Here is a 17,444-nt window from a genome sequence, read left to right as displayed (position 1 = left end):
TGCATTGTACCTATATGTCTGTTGTTTGGCTCAAGTCTTCTGGTTCAAAAATGTTTAGGAGATCTAAATTTGCTTTCTGTGCATTATTCTCCAATGTCCACTTCAGATTTGGAGTTGAGAGTATTCCTGTCCATAGAAGATTTGCAGAGAGCAGATGCAGCCAAAGCCAGTTCCATTTTTTATTAAAGTGATTTTTTTTTTAAAAAAAACCTCAACAATAATTCCTGTACCTTGAAAACCATATTATGGAAAGAAGCAGTGCAGAAGTGCCTTACATGTTTTAAAATATAGTGTACATTTTAAAAAAATTAAAAACAGTTATAAGAACCATGTTCAAACTCTGCTTGACTTAAAAACAGCGCTGATGAACCATCTGCAGTAATGCAGAAAGGTACTTGTTTAGTGCCTTGGGGCAGGGAAGATCTTTTTCTTCTGTGTTTGTACAGCGCTTAGCCCAATGGGGTCCTGATCTATGGCAAGGGCCCCTAAGCATTATGGTAATATAAATAATAAATGATAATAACAACAACAGCAACTAGTCATCCCAGCAAATTACCACTGTACAGAGAGTGATTGGTGTTTGCAAAGTGGCTACTTCCAAACTAGGAAGTAAACAGGTTTGGAACAAATGCATGTTAGGATATAGATATTCAGGACTGTCTGCAAAGGCCTATACTTTAAGAATGTAGGTGTATTCTCATCACTTAGCTAGTTATAGAGGTATAAAGGAAAGAATCAAAATCATTGTCTGTCTGTGTAAGGGCCTTCTCTTACTGTGACAGTCTGAGGCCTGGTTCTTAGCCTAAGGAGCAGAGGCCAGCCATAAACTGGGAAGTGTATGGTCACATCCTCACATTCCAAACTAGTCACATTGAAATAAGGTGTTATTGGGCTGTTAGGAATACAATCCTGTCCTGATATTCCTATCATCTCCAGAGAAAGGGAAGAGCCTAAAAGATGTAAAAGGAAAGTTTGATAGCATCCTGTCTGGCAAGAACTCACTTATCACTAGCTGGGATGTGAAATCCTCATTTCTGTATTGTTCTATCACTGTAGTCTCCACTTCCCTACTGTTTGTCTGTAGAATCTCTGTCTGGTTCTGTGATTGTTTCTGTCTGCTGTATAATTAATTTTGTTGGGTGTAAACCAATTAAGGTGGTGGGATATAATTGTTTAAATAATCATGTTACAACATATTAGGCTTTAGGGGCAAGGGGGGGGCATAGCTCAGTGGTTTGAGCATTAGCCTACTAAACCCAGAGTTGGGAGTTCAGTTCTTGAGGGGGGGCCACTTAGGGATCTGGGGGAAAATTGGTACTTGGTCCTGCTAGTGAAGGCAGGGGGCTGGACTCAATGACCTTTCAGGGTCCCTTCTAGTTCTCTCTCTCTCTCTCTCTCTCTATATATATATATATATATAGGATTGGTTAGTTAAATTTCAGTAAAATGATTGGTTAAGGTTATAGCTAAGCAGAACTCAAATTTTACTATATAGTCTGCAGTCAATCAGGAAGTAAGGTGGGGAATTGGAATCATGTTTTGCTAAGGGGGGAGAATGGGAGACAGAGACACAGGCAAGGCTCTGCGGTGTCAGAGCTGGGAAGGGGGACACTGAGGAAGGAAACTGGATTCATGCTTGCTGGAAGTTCACCCAATAAACATTGAATTGTTTGCACCTTCGGATTTCGGGTATTGTTGCTCTCTGTTCATGTGAGAAGGACCAGGGAAGTAAGAGGGTGAAGGAATAAGCCCCCTAACAATGCATATTTCAATATTTTGTATCTGTGTTAAGGCCTTTTCAAGAATTCCATTTCCATAACCACAATGGCACATATTGGAATGCCCTACATTCACATCACTGCACAAGTGCAATCATTAGCACACTTTTTGTTTTCACAACGTTTTCAAGGGTCTTTGCCATAGCATAATGTAAATGAATAAAAGCAGTGTCAGGAAATATGGTACAGGGGCACTGCCAGCCCACATCAGACAGTGAATGGCCTCAATGCCCCGAGCAGCTGCCACACAAACTAAAACTAGGCCTTCTCTAGACAAAGTTGAACAAAGAAAATTTCTCAGAAACCAATAACAAGTAGAAATGAGGTTTTCTACAACCAAAGCCTTAAGAGGAAAAAAAAAAATCAGACTTTTTATTGCCCCAACCCCTTAAGATTTAAGGCTCCTACAGTCAGAGGGCCAGATTCACAGCTGGTGTAAATTGGCATATCTCCTCTAAAGTAAATGAAACTATAGAGATTTACATCAGCTGAGATCTGGTCCAGAGTCTTTATTTCTCTCCAGATCTTAAGAAGTAAGGTTCCTGCAGCAAGTTGATTTCTCATTTGGGAAGATAGTGACTTCTAATCCATTCACGCCTTATATTTTCCCTTCTAATGAGCAATTATCTCTAATGGATCTCACCCTGTTCCCCACAGTTCCTGGTCTTACTGTAGTCCAGTGAAAGCAGATTCTGGTTCCTCTTCTACTCAGTAAGAAGTTTTCTAGCCCTCTCTTTGCCAAACACTAGTCAGGATCTACACATCCTCTCATACACAATTTTCTACTGTACTTTTTCCATGTATTGCAAACCACATCTGAGAGGGCACTATGGCCACTCTAATAAGCTTAGAAAATGGTTTAAGTTACACAGTTAAATTTCATTTAATCATTGTCATAATGGAATAAGTTTGTGTTAGGAGTATGCAAGGCCTTATTTTACACTGCTGGATCAAATGTTCACTTAGAAAACTAAGGATCAGGAGTGCCGCATCTAGTATCAATTAACTCAGAGTTATTCAACTGAGGCTGCTGTACGTCTCTACCATTTATCATGTGGCCAGTACATAAACTAATTCTTTGCCTGTTGAATAGCTTGGTTTGCAGTTCTTTGTTTCGCAGACCATAAACCACAGGACTAAAGCACTGGGCAAGTGAGAAAACAACAAAAGCTGTTAAATTTAAAATAAAATTGGATCTTTTAACAGCGATTTTTATCAAAGGTGGAAATAGAAACAAACTCAAATGCAATCCATGAATAAGTATAGTTTTTCTGGCCTTGTTATCTGAGCTATTGAAATGACCAGCATGTTTTCCTTCTCTCCATAGGAGACAGTAGCTAACTATGATGATGCCCCCAAGAAATAAAATTAAAATAATTCCCATTGTTCTGGCAAAAGGACCACCAAAGACAATTGAGCAAGAAGGTATCACTTCAGACATATCTTCTGGAGTCTTGTCTATGCCTTCTATCAATAACAAGCACATAGATTTGAACATTGTTATTATCCAAACACAAATCATGACTTTGTGCTTCACTGCATGCACCAAGGATATGTATCTAAAAGGCCAGCAAACAGCAAAGCATCTGTTAAGTGTCATCAAAGTCAAAGTTATTAGTACTCCTTCTCCAATTGCTACTTGAACTCCAAAGATTATCCAGAATACAATTCTGGGACTTTCCACAGCAAGTGCTCGTATTGTATTGTACGCAACACCAAAACAGGAGAATAAAGAACAACATAGAAGATGATGGCACAGGAGAAAGTATTGAACATTTTTCTTCATTTCAGAGTTCTGCTGCACCGTCTTAAATATAAACAAACCAACTGCAGTAATGAAGATGAAATCAAACAAGTAAAGGGATGCCTTTATTATCTCTAGTTCTTTTCTTTTTGGTGTATCATTCAGTGAATTATTGGGTAAATCCGTCATCTTCAAATCTAGCACTCTGGTCCTGGTGGGGAAAAAACAAAACAAGATGAAGTTTATCACAATGTTTTCCATATTATTTTTTTCTACCATGAGTACAGTTATCAATCAGTATCAGGGTTAGTATTTGATTGTATACATTTATCATCTGTTTAGTAACAGACCTTTACATTAGATGTGTTAGTTTTAAAGAAAAATGCATACTGAAAGCTCTAAAGTATATGCTGTTTTTTTAGTGGCCTACTTAAAAAGAGTTGCCCTTGACAAGTGTTCATGTAATAAAAAATACCACCACACCACAGCTGGTCTAGATGGCCCTCTGCAGTTTAGAAGAGACATCAAAAAGAATAAATGGGCAAGGAGGTTGAACTACCCTCCCGCACCCTTCCTGATTGTCCCTCCACATTAGAGTGAGGGCATGTTGATGATGGAGCGTGGAAAAGGCTGCATTACCACTGCTCATATTCTGTGGATAAATACAAAAATTCAGTCTCCAAAACTGAATCTCAAACCTTTCACAAGCACTAAATTCTCTAAGAAAACAGATGTAGATCATAGATCCAGTAACTTTCTCCCCTAGCCAGACCCTTCAGTATTAGGATTTAAAATCCCCACATATGCATAGGGGCAGCCCTCTGCATTCAATGTCCTCATTACTAGCCATCTCAGAGGGGTTAGTATATTTATTCCTTTATCAGTATTCATTGTATAAGGGGCTTGTTATAAACAGCAATTATATAAAGTGATAAAGAGCAGAATAATAATAATCAATAAGTCTGAGAGGTTTTACTTATAGCTTAGAACATGGAGATTTTTGAGACCTAACAATGCATTCAGAAATTGGCAGGACAGTTTGTAAACGATGGGGGAAGACAGTGAAGGGGCACCTCAGGGGGCATAAGCCTCTCTGAACGTTTATTTTAAAATATGTTAACTGGTATGAACTTGGTAATAGCAGTTGTGATCATTCTGAAAAGCATACAAAATATTTTTTGCCAGAAAAAAATTGATTTTTCATTTGTCCAAGTCAGTTTAATTTTGCCAGTTGTCACTGACAGAAACATTAAAATATTCACTTATTGACTAAAAAACCCTTATACAGGAAAAATCAAAATGTTACCTGTGAGCAAAAATCTTTTGAATTTGTCTATTATACACATTTCTCCATTTGTGTGTAGAGGTTTGCATTTCTGACACAGTGTCAAAGGACACTAAAATTCATGTTTTCCTGACCTTATGCGACTGCAGAGTCTTGGTCTCCTCAGGGAAGCTGGCCTTTCCTTACCAAGTCCTGTTGCTGTCTATCTTTGTGCTTACTTTTCAGAGGCCATTAATTAGATGTTCCTATCGTCCCAATAAAACACAGAGAAGGATGAAACGAGGATGAGGATGACACTAATACATGAGAATAAGAGACAGAAAGAAGATGCAGCAGAAGGACAGGGCACTACAAAAGGTTCAAATATAAACTGATTTTTCTTTGTGATTTGCACATGAAAGAAAACATTATAGGGACACAAATACATAGTGGATAAAAGTTTCAAAAGCACCAAAGTATCTTCAGAGTCAGTCCCATTTTCAAAAATAACTGGCTTCTAGTTGCCCAAGTCTCACTGAAAATCAATGGGACCTAGGATCCTAAATCAAATTTTACCTACTATGTTTAGTGGCTGGTAGGGTGACCAGATGTCCCAATTTTATAGGGACAGTCCCGATTTTTGGATCTTTTTCTTATATAGGCTCCTATTACCCCCCACCCCCATCACGATTTTTCACTTTTGCTGTCTGGTCACCCTAGTGGCTGGTGAGCTAGATATGGTAGCAACCATTCTAAAGCCCAATATTTTACTGGAACCTTTTCTGCAGGAAACAATGTGCTAAAATAGAGATTTCCTTGATCCATACACAGTCTCACAAATCCCTCACTGTGGGGAATTTCACTTTTCTGTGCCCCCTGCAGCTCATTCACATGCTTTCAAGGGTAGAAAAAGATTTTCTACATCACTCATAGCACAGAGAATATTTTCCAACACAGAGAAAAAAGAAACAGATTTGTTGTTTAGATTGTGGTTGTTAAGAGGACAGCTTGATTTGCAGTAGCTAAATAAAAATATACAATGGAATACTAGTGATATAAAACAAAGGTGCATGGTGCTGTAAGGTAGAGGTAAATTGTGTGTTCTGACCAAAAATTAGTTGATAACATTTGCATTGATACATTCTAGGCACTGGGTCTATATTACATACTGAAAGGTGATTGTAACAAGCTAACAATTGAGATTGAAAGCTAACACTATATTATTACCACCACTAGCCCTAATTAATATAACTGAACTCAGGAATGATGATCATCCTCATTTATGTTTGCTTTTTAAATCCCAGCAAAATGGGATTTTTACAAGTATTTTTGCCATAGAGAATGCTTTCCTACTCAAAGGTTTTTTAAAGCAATTCTTCAATAACCGAGGGACTTCCCATTATGAATACTTATTAGCAGTTGGAGCCTGTTGCATAACAAACTGTGGTACTAGCTATTTAACAGAATCAACAAGGTATTCTGAGCAGCAGACAGAATGGCCTTCAAGTTCCTTCTCTAACGACTGCCTGCAAGTAAACCACATTTATTAGAAAAGCACTTATGCAGGCTTTTACTCTGCTTATAGCTCACTGCTGCTGAGCTGTCAGCCACAGACAACAAAGTTTCTACATTCCCAAAACTGCTTTGAGCATACAGTGGGACAAAGAGGCAAATTTTCATTGCGCCAGTTGCAAACCTGAGGCTGCTGCTCAGCTGTAGTGAGGCATAGCCATAAGGATATATGTTATCTGCTGTCAATTTTTATTTGCCAAAAGTAGTTTTCATATCAATTTATAGTCATCTTCTTCAAGATCCTTCCAGATACAGACAGGTTATGAGTAGAGCACGGGCAACATATCCTCACAGCATCTGAGTACTGCAATAAATACCATTGATCACCCGAGACACACGCATTGCAGTACCCTAGCAGGTAGTAGGAATTTGGGGCTACATAAGAGCTAAAAATGTGTCTACACATATCTGAAAGGATAAGGTCAAACACTGAGTATGGGAAGTATATTTTGATGAATAAATCACACTTGCAGACACTGTGTGTTTAGGGTGACCAGATAGCATGAGTGAAAAATCATGACAGGGAGTGGGGGGTAATAGGCGCCTATATAAGACAAAGCCCTGAATATCGGGGTGTCTGGTCACCTTATGTGTGTTTCCTCTTCACAGAAATAGAAACACAGAAAATACTTTCTTTTTGAGGCAGGTGGAAAGCAGTAGCTGGGCAACACAATGCATCCTTTGCATGAGGCAGAGACACTTTTTCCTCACAGCCTACCAACGGTAATCTATCATCACAGAAGTGATATTATGGCCCCGATCTTCCAAGTTACTTCACACAGGCTGACCTCTGCCTCCAATAAGGCTCCATGCAGGTATAGGGCTCCAGCCCTGTGGACTGGGGATTACATGACTGGGGCCTGTATCTATTTTAAAAATGCATGCCCTTGTGAAACAGCAGCCTTCTCTAAGCTCTGAGAGCAATTTGTGTTCCAACTAAAACATTTATCTCGTTTGACCGTAAAATAAGGAAGCATGTCTTCTTCTATATTATGTAGAGGGACAAGCACACTCAGTGCTCAATACATAAACAAACAAGAAATATTGTCCCTGTTAGAACATACAGAGTACCCCAGTGAAAAACACACTGTCTCCTGTGGTTGTGTCAGGCCCCGTAATCACCCCTTATATGTGCATAGATTAAGTGTTTGCTCTGTTCCGGCATTAGTGAATCAGAATGAGTCATTTTCCATATATGGGCATAAAGGAAGCAGTAGTTTAAGGACCATGTCTGGAGCTTAGATTTGAAGTATATTGACAAATTGCAGAATTTTAATCTATGAATATAACATAGGCTCTAGAACAGAGTCACAGAAGCCTATAAAGAACCTTTCACAAAGTCCCTTTCAACAACTACAACATTGCTTCAATTCTAGTGTGGACAAAGTCTAGGCGTGTACTCTGTATGGAAATTCTTAGGCTGCTATTTTCATCTGCCATGTATAATTCACTCTTGGTAAAACTGAAAACTCTTTGTAGCATAAATAAAAGACACAGGGTTCATAGCCTTCTTGATCCAGTGTTTCAGTTTCAGCAGAATTTGTATTAAAAGTTAAAAACTGAATCACAAATATGGGGCCAAATCTTGCTTGCCTTACTCATGCAAGTTGTCCCATTGGTCCTGACTCTCCTGTCACTTTGAGTACACTGGTTTTACACCAGTGTAACTACATTAACTTCAAAGAAATTATTCCTCATTCATATCAGGGTAAGAGAAACCAAAATCAGGCCCAGTGGGATATATGTGTGACTGAAGCAAACGGGATTGCCAGGATAGTAAAGATGTAAAAACTCTACTCAAAGTAAATTTCCAAAAAACACCAAGGCCCTGATGCTCAGTTATGCCAGAGTTTTAAGCCATCTTCCTGCTTCGCTGAACCCTGGGGCAGCTGGGGATCAATTCAACACTAAGACTGCTCTAAGTTATATTAGCTCCCTGAGGGATGTTACAAGCTGTTATGCTAGCTAAGGATCATCCTAATGAAGTGTACTCTGTCTCTACCTCCTCCAACCCCCAGTACACAGGGGGGAATTTGCAGCTGCTTGTTTTGGGTATCTTTAAGGTGCTTTTGCTTCATTACCTACTTAAATAGATTTTTATTCTTTGTTACTATTACAATATTTATATTGTGTGTATCTACATATCCCTCAATGGGTGCAGGAGGATGTAATACAAACCAACCTATACTCGTGGGGATAGCTGGAGCAAGGGGGAAAGCAGCTTCACCACCACCCTCATCTGGTGGGTTCCTCTGGATAAGGCAGCTTTAAACTCTGTCTGGAGCGCCTGTGGAGCCACTGGTAGAAGAGATTGCTTGGGAGATGGAGAATCATGGCCCAGTGGCCTCCCAAGCCAGCCCTAACACTTTGTGAGCTTCATCAGCCAACTCCAGGACCCCAACAAAGTAGGAGTTGCAAATGCCTTCTTCCACTGAAGCCCTGGCTCTAGGAAAATTTTCTGCTGCCCTCTGGCATAACCCAAGTAGTGAATTTGATCTGTAATTTTTCAATTCTTACTACAGTACTATGTCACTTTGTCAGTTCCATTGCCTGAGACTGTACAAGCACCATACCTGGCATAAAACAAAAGTCTTCATTTTGCACAACAATAATGAGAAAACACACACAAAATGCAGAAGCTGAACATGATGAGAAGTGAAACCAAATAACATTCAACTCTATGACTTACAGATCAAGGAGAGAATACCCAAATCAGTGGCCAGCCAAATTAAAACAGGCAGACAGAGAAAAGAGCACTTTGAAATACTGCAAAAGAGTGAAGGGTGAGGGTAATGTCTCAGAATGGAAGATAGGATGAATCAGCATACGATTTTGCCTCATCTTACTGCAGCAGTCTGCAGAGGCTGTTGGTCTTCAGAAGTGCTGAAACAGGAAATAGTGTGGTTAATTAAAATTCATATAGCTCTTGAAAGCTATATTTATACTTCAGGCCATAGCTTAAACTTCACTTTACAAATATCACATCTTTCATCCGAAATTGCTGACTGACACTAAAGTGAGTTCTGACCAACCCAGGGGACTTCAGTTACGCTTCTGAGATGGCAGATTTTGGTTTCTTTTTTTTTTTTTAGTTCTTTTGCCAATTAAAAAAAACCCCAAATATTAAAGGCAAGAGTGGTCCAAGCTAAGTAGCAATTATTTTATTCTTTAATACAAATAGGAAGCTGTAAGTGTGACTAACAGTGAAAGCATTCCCATAGTGTTTCTTACATTCTAACTCACGAAACCAGCCCCAAGCTTCTTCCAAATATAATGTAGCTGAAAGTTCAACGGGAAACATCTGTACAGAACACATGATGGTTTGCTCAAAGCAGAGTGGAATATAATTCCTGCCCAAATTTTTTCCCAGTACAAATCTACCATTCTATAGCTAGGGGTATTTTATTCTGGATAAATGACAGCCATAAACTCAACATTAGTACTAGCAGGCAGGGGTGGCTCTAAGCACCAGCAAACCAAGCACGTGCTTGGGGCAGCCCATTTGCAGGGGCAGCAGGGATCCAGCATGGGAGCTGAGAACCAACAGGGGGCCCTGGGAGCTGTAGTTGCTTGGTTAGATCCCTGCCTATAGAGCCAGCCCTGGAGCAGGGAAAGAACTACATTTCCCAGCATTCCCTTGGCCTCTACCAACAGGAAAGGGGACGGGAGTGAGGAAGCTGAGACCTCATGCTGCAGCCTGCTATGAATGGAGAGCCGCACTGTGAGTAGGGATACCATATTTTAACACTCAAAAAATAGGACACTCCACAGGGAGGGAGGGTAGCCCCACCCTGCCCCCATCCACTCCCTCTGACTGCCCCCCACAGAAACCCCAACCCATCCAACCCCCTTGCTAGGGTTACCATACGTCCGGATTTTCCCGGACATGTCCGGCTTTTTGGGCCTCAAAACCCCGTCCGGGAGGAAATCCCCAAAAGCCGGACATGTCCAGGAAAATAGGGAGGGAGGGCCCGGCGGTGTGGGGCCGGCTGTGCGGGGCAGGCGGTGCTCGGCCCGGGGCCAGGGCCAGCAGTGTTCGGCTGGGGGCCGGGGCCAGCAGTGCTCGGCTGGGGGCCAGGGCCGGGCCGGGGCCAGCAGTGCTTGGCCGGGGGCCAGGGCGGCCGGGGCCGGGGCCGGCGGTGCTCGGCCGGGGCCGGGACGGGGACAGGGATGGTGCCGGGGCCGGCGGTGCTTGGCCGGGGGTGCTCGGCTGGGGGCCGGCGCCCCAGGGCCCGAGCCGAACCGGGCGGGAGACGCCGGGGCCAGAGCCTCTTGGCCTGGGCCGGCCGGCCGGCCGCTGGAAGAAGCCGCTCGGCCAGGGGGGCCGGACTGGGCCACGCCGCCCCAGCCCCAGCCCCAGCTTACCTGCTGCCTCCCTGTTTCAGGCTTCCCGCCAACATTTGATTCGCGGGAAGCAGGGGAGGGGGAGGAGCAGGGGGAGGAGCGTTCAGGGGAAGGGGCGGAGTTGGGGCGGGGAAGGGGCCCCGTGGAGTGTCCTCCTTTTTTAAAATTAAAATATGGTAACCCTACCCCTTGCTCCCTGTCCCCTGATCACCCCCTCCTGGGACCCCTGCCCCAACTGCCCCCCAGGACCCCACCCCCTATCTAAGCCCCAATGGTCCTTGTCCCCAACTGCCCCCTCCTGAGACCCCCCCCAACGTCCCCCTAGGACTCCACCCCCTACCTGTCCCCTGACAAACCCCTGGGACTCCCATGCCTATCCAACTGCTGCCTGTCCCCTGACTGCCCCCCCGAACCTCTGCCCCATCCAACCCCCCTTGCTCCCTGTCCCTTGACTGCCCCCCCCCCCGGAACTTCCCACCCCTTCTCCAACCCCCCAGTCCCCTTACCGTGCCACTCAGACCAGTGTGTCTGGCTTCGCACAGCGCCAGACACGCTACTGCATACATGCTGCCATGCTCCCCTGCGGAGCCACAGGCCCCCCGCCCCTCCCCCCCCCAGCACCTGCCTTCCAGATTTGAACACCTCAAAATTCAGGAGTGCTCAAGCTCAGTTTGGGCAGCTGTTACTTCATTTCTCTCAAATCAAATATACTGATCCACTGTAACTTGCTGTAGAAAAAGTAGGATAAAATTGAGCAAGAAATGCTTCCCAGTGGTTGTTAGGACTGGAATTGCTATTTTCAACAGCCATTGCCTTTTTGTTTGTTTGTTTGTTTAAAAGGAAGACAGTGATATTGCATTGGCAAATTCCCCATAGAAAGAAAGAGTGGAATAAAAGAATAATAAAGGCACCTCAACTTTTCCTCATTTATGTAGGACAGTCTTATAATATGCATCCAGATATCCTCCAATCACACAAGCTGAAAATTGTTCCACTTTACTGCAGTTCTGTAACCATATGGGAACCAATCCTGTCTGTGTTCTGTGCACATCTAAAATTCCTACTGAATGACCTGCCCTGGGAGCAAGTTACCAGTGACCCAGGGCTGCGGCGGAAGGAGGGTGCAGGTGGGGAGAGGGTGAGCCCAGGGCTCGGGTGGCAGGAGGTGTGTGGGGGGCAATGTTGGAGGGGTAGGGGGAACCCAGAGCTGGGGCGGCAGGGTGTGTGTGTGTTTGTGGGGGAGAGCCCAGGGCTGGGGCGGCAAGGGGGTGCGGTTGGGGGGGGTGAGAACCCAGGGCTGGGGAGGCAGGGGGGTGCGGGTCAGGGGGTGAGAGCCCAGGGCTGGGGAGGCAGCGGGGTGCGAGTGGTAGAGAAGAGCCCAGGGCTGGGGTGGCAGGGGGGTGTGGCGAGGAGCCCAGGGCTGAGACGGGGGGCAGCCAAAAATTTTTTTGCTTGGGGCAGCAAAAAACCTAGAGCCAACCCTGCTAGCCAGGAAGGATGAATATCTATCAGTAATCAGGGCCTTCGGAGTAGCTATCAATTATATTGTGTTCCGTTAAAGGCTTATCCAGAAGAAATTATACGCAACCTTTTGGGGCAGACAAGCCCCAAGAGAACACATATACTTTGCCTGGAATGGACTGACTGGCCCAAAAGAAAAACTTGAGAGAGTTCTTGAGCTGCTTAGATGGAGACAAGCACATCTAAATGAACCCCTTGCAGCCCCATTAAATCCCTTTCTCAAGTCCAATCTCACTACTGAGGTTGCACAGCTATTGGTGGTTACTACAGCCATCGTTGGGGCTGGAATAACCCCATGCACAAGCGTATTGGAAAACAGCAGGAACAGATGGGTCTAGGCGAGGCTGCTTATTTTTAAATTAAACCCCTCTCCCCACATACGCACCTCTATTAGCATTTAGATGTATATGGGGGAACCACAACCCTATAGCTGGTTTGTGGGGATTCTCTGATTGAAGGGGTTTCTCAACCCTGTTAACAGTCTCAGGGGAAACATTCATCCAATAATCCTCCACTTTTTGATAGAGATGTTACCCTCAGGATGGATGGTCCCTTTGAAATTTCTTCTCTGACAACCCCACAATGGGACTTGGTATCCCTAGTGTCATTCTCATAAGCCTGAAAGTCTAATATGACTCAGTTCCTGGGATCAGCATCAATGTTCATCTACTTTAATGGCTCTGTAATGACAGACAAGATCACTGGGCAAGATCCCCTGACTGTCAGGCTGCCAGGTACTGCTCTGGGTCTGAGGAGCAATTTACAGCAGCCTCGGGATGTTCTAAATTGCTAGGACCCCTAAGGTTGTTTGCGGTATAAGCAGAGATCTGTGTAAGCTCAAAAGCTTGTTTCTTTCACCAACAGACGTTGGTCCAATAAGAGAGATTACCTCACCCACCTGGTCTCTCTAATGATCCCTAATAGGCAGCTCTGGCTACCAGAGATCACTGGAGCACAGCAGCACTCTAGTACTCTGGCCATACCCTCTTTACCAATGCTCATTTCATAGGGGGAGTGGTGGGGAGTCAGCGACTTTGGCTCTGCATTGCTCAGTCTCTCCCCTATGCCACAGAATCTCTAGGTAGCAAGTTAAGTAGGTTGTTGGCTGGAGTACTGTACAGCAGCCTCAGGAGGGCTTATGACGTAGCCTATTTTGCCCAAATGTAAATTACCACTCAGGGTGCAAAGCAATGAAAATCAGGACCAGCATCTAATCCTGATTATTAGTATCGTTTATTACTATTATAGTAGAAAACACGATAGCTTTAGTTTGCATTGGGTTTCAACCCAAATGGGTTTGCACCACCCATAGTCCACCTAACATTCAGGTTTGAATGAACCCAAAATCTTAAAGTGAAGTTCAATCATTGTCACAATTTGAGGAAAAAAAGATATAAACAAGGATCCTCCCCTGAGCTCTGGTGGTACAAAGCAGGAGAAAACATGGCTTTGCCAGCTTCTTGAGTATTCCCCTTGCAAAAGGGAATGGCTGGGTGAGGGGTGTTGCTCTGGAGGTGTCTATGTTTGTGGGAACTATGTGGTATACTCCCACGCATTCACAGTGGTGCTGGCAGGGAAACAGGAGAGAGTTCCTCCTGCAGCAGAAGCGGTGACTGTAGCAGTGGTAAGTGCACCTTTGCCACTAGAATCACAAAGCCATAAAAACCGCTCTGATTCTTGCCTAAAAATTGGCATAATTTTAAAGTGAGATTGATTCAAAACAAGAAAAAAAATTACAGGCAGAGAAGCAGACTGGGCTCAGCTAGTGAACAGGCCACAATGACACCCAGATAAGAACTTTCTAATCTTTTCTCAGCATCAGGAAGCTGATATGCTCTAGTTGATTATTTATACTTGCATTAAATCTATGGATTCGTTTGCACCTTCATTACAGATCATACCTACATTCCCAGGCATTGTGTCTTGTTACAGAACAGTACTACCGCAGCTAGCATGCTATTTAAAAAACAATACACTTTTGAGGAATTCAGACATTTTTAAAGCAATTACGCACTGGTAACCTCTTTCTTTCCAGCAACATTACATATGCTTCCAAAACTGTTTCTTCTTTATGGTTCAATCCAGTGTTTCTCAACTGGAGGGGCCATGAGCAGGTTTCAGGGCATGCGCCAATCAGGGCCAGCTTTAGACTCACTCAAGCAGAAAGCCTGAGCCTGAGCCCTGCTGTGGCGGGTCACACACAGGGTGACCAGATGTCCTGATTTTATAGGGGCAGTCCTGATTTTGGAGTCTTTTTCTTATATAGGCTCCTATTACCCCCCAGCCCTGTCCCGATTTTTCACATTTGCTGTCTGGTCACCCTAGGCACAAAGCTCAAGCCTGAGCAACTTTAGCTTTGCGGGGCCCCTTGTGGCTTGGGGTCATGGCAATTGCCCTGCTTGTTACCCCCTAATGCCGGTTCTGGCAGAAAAAGAGTTATTGTGGCACAGGTGGACTGTGCAGTTTTTATAGCATGTTGCAGGGGGTGGGAGGTGGGGCTCAGAAAGAAAAAGGTTGAGAATTCCTGGTCTAAACTACATATGCGAAGTAGCCAGAAAAGAGACCAAAGAACTGGTCCCTGGTATTAGAAAAAACACCTGTAATTTCCATTGAAGGAAATGGCCCTTCTCCCATTGAACTCAATGGGAGTTCTGACATTAATGTGAACTTCAGAGGCAGGATTTGACTCAGCAGGAGTTCTGGATGTTCTAAAGGTATTCTCAAGATTTGTCCCTCACATTTCTTCAGAAATATTGGGTGGGGGGAGGGATGTACAACATGGTTATCATGCTGATTACAGATAAAAGTTAAGATCTAAAAGTCAAGAACTGTTTTGTTTTCTAACCACTTACCTATTAAGAACTTTAGGATTGTCTCTTGAAGAGATTTTAAAAGAGATCTGCATAGGTATTTCTAAACATATTTATTAGGAATATTATTCTGATGCAACTCAGAATGTATTTTTTCCTCTAAGATAACAAGGTTTCTGAGAAAGAAGAACTAAAAAAAATTGTGGAGGAACGGGAGGGTTTACATTTATTTTTTAATCATTCGGAATATTTAAAAAAGCATATGTCACAATATTTTAGGGTTAAGGTTTATTTTGAGTTTCAGACAAAAGCAATTTTTAAAGCTGATTTTTAAAAAAGAGCCTTATTTTCTGCGATACTGTTTGTGTGGTTCTAATACTCTATGAAAGCAGATTTTCTTTGGCAGAAATTGAACTTTTGGATGAAGAGAACAATGCTCTGGTGAAAAGCAACAGAGGGTCCTGTGGCACCTTTAAGACTAACAGAATGCTCTGGTGGATTCACACTCTTCCCCTCGTCCAACCCCCCAAAAAACAACCTTAGACTTGTGGTAATATTTTAAAGATATTGATTACCCAAACCTTGCCCTTAGGTTCATCTGCATGTTGTGACTCATTTAATATGGAGCTTCTTCAGAAACTGCCCCAACGTGGACTTTCAAACTCAATGTTGTAATTCTGTCTGCTCCAGTTACACACACACACACACACACACACACTCCTATGCAATGGTAATCAACATTCACCAATTAAAGAAATAATTTTGATTGTAAGAAAAGCTTACCTTATCTTTTATTTTTCCCCAGCTGAAATTAAAGTTGTTTCCTTCTCAGCATTATGAAAATATTGTTCACCAAAAAAAGAAGAAGCAAACAAACCCAGAGAAGTTCAGGACAACATGACGTGTAACCAGGAAAAACAAAAAATAACCTGAGGTTTTGAAAAGCAAAGTGCTTTTATTCAGAAGCACAGAAGAATGTAGTTCATAAATACTATGAAGTTACATTATTGTGAGTAAAGACACTTAATTTTAATATATAAGTAATTTAAAAAAATCCAACATAGTAGTAATCTGACATTTTCAAGAAATTTGTAGTTTTTCTACTGATGCTGATAAGTGATGATCTAATCTGCACTTCGTGGTTATGTGCAAGTTAATTAAATACACTGTATGTGGTTGACAAATAAATGGTGAAAATTTATTACACTGTTTACTTAGTCTAAGCATTTAATCTATGTTTGTTTAGCACCTACCTCTCTTTTATGACACCACATATTCAATCAACAAGATAACAGTAGCAAGGAGAGAGAAAAGTATTGCAATACATTCATGGCCTCTGTGATCACACAGTTGTCAGTATGCTGCACACCATGGACATTTGGAAATTCATAGTGAGAGAAATGATAGAACTCATATGCTCCTACTCCAAAGGAAAATCTCTGTTAGCAGTCTAGGGCCTGTGACACACAACTGAGCTAATTATATCTAGCAGAGGGCAGTGGTGTATGTTCCACTGACCAGTTCATTACAGTATGGCTGGAAAGGAAACGTCAACCATCCTTTCAGTGCTCAAAGTTATACATTTGACAAATGCATCTTTCTGCTGCAGAGGAAGGAAATCCAAAGTTACTTTTTTGTAGTAGGAGAGGACTCTTCCTGTTTTGGCTTCCTGTTACAATGACTATACCACGCTAAACATAACAGGCACTTGAACTCAGCGATAGGCCATGCCAAAAAATCTTGATCCAGGCCTCTCGTCGGGGTGGTTTTTTTAGAGCGCTACAACTGCACAGTTTCTGTGCACGAAGTGGCTTGGCAGTGTGTACACCTCGGGAGATACAGCGCAGAAAGCTGCTTTACTGCGCAGAAACTTTCCAGTGTAGACGGGGCCTTTGTGGTAGCGCTCAGACATTCTACCTGCACAGGACAGAGGCTGATTGAATGTTTCTGAGAGATCTCAAGGCAGCAACACTTACACCTTCTTCTGAAGAGTGATGCAGCATGCATTCCTCTTGAGACTGATTGTGGGTTACTGTTATTGTTGGGACAAGAAGCACTGCTGGATGCCTTGGCTAGCTCAACAGTCCAGTACTCTGGGGAATAATGGATCTGTATTCTGGATGCTTCTTGCATGAGTGTGCTGGGAAGAAAGGTATCCTATGCCCTCTTCCTCCCATTGTATCCATGCAAGGGATACATGATTTAGCCTATAGATTTGTATTATTTACCAAGGTCAACACTCAGTAGGTGAAATGTGCAAATATAGGAGTGGATTATGCAGAACACCAGTTTAAAACGTTTTTGTGATATGGCAGAAATCTTATATACAGAGCAAGACATGATCACACTATCTCCCACTGAAATCAAGTGATGGGATGATTAGGCTCATGTATTTCCAATGAGGGGAGATA

At 42.9% G+C, this 17,444-nt stretch overlaps 1 protein-coding gene across 4 annotated transcripts; it reads right to left on the bottom strand.

Moving 5' to 3' along the window:
* Positions 1–2,601: 2,601 nt before the first annotated feature.
* LOC128842823 (odorant receptor 131-2-like) lies at positions 2,602–15,948 on the bottom strand. Of its 4 annotated transcripts, XM_054039020.1 has the most exons (4): positions 15,817–15,948; positions 9,048–9,241; positions 4,942–5,052; positions 2,602–3,733 (listed from the first exon to the last, which is right to left on the bottom strand). In XM_054039020.1, the coding sequence occupies exon 4, from the start codon at positions 3,709–3,711 to the stop codon at positions 2,749–2,751; it is 963 nt and encodes a 320-aa protein (XP_053894995.1). In that variant the 5' UTR covers positions 3,712–3,733; positions 4,942–5,052; positions 9,048–9,241; positions 15,817–15,948; the 3' UTR covers positions 2,602–2,748. The 4 variants fall into 4 exon arrangements, with proteins under 4 accessions (XP_053894995.1, XP_053894996.1, XP_053894994.1 ...); XM_054039021.1 differs by lacking the exon at positions 9,048–9,241; XM_054039019.1 differs by lacking the exon at positions 15,817–15,948 and having other exon boundaries at positions 9,048–9,271.
* Between the last annotated feature and the right edge of the window lie 1,496 nt (positions 15,949–17,444).

Source organism: Malaclemys terrapin, chromosome 9 (genome assembly GCF_027887155.1).
Source record: "Malaclemys terrapin pileata isolate rMalTer1 chromosome 9, rMalTer1.hap1, whole genome shotgun sequence".
NCBI classification, from domain to species: domain Eukaryota; kingdom Metazoa; phylum Chordata; order Testudines; family Emydidae; genus Malaclemys; species Malaclemys terrapin.
This window is presented reverse-complemented; position numbering and strand designations above follow the sequence as displayed.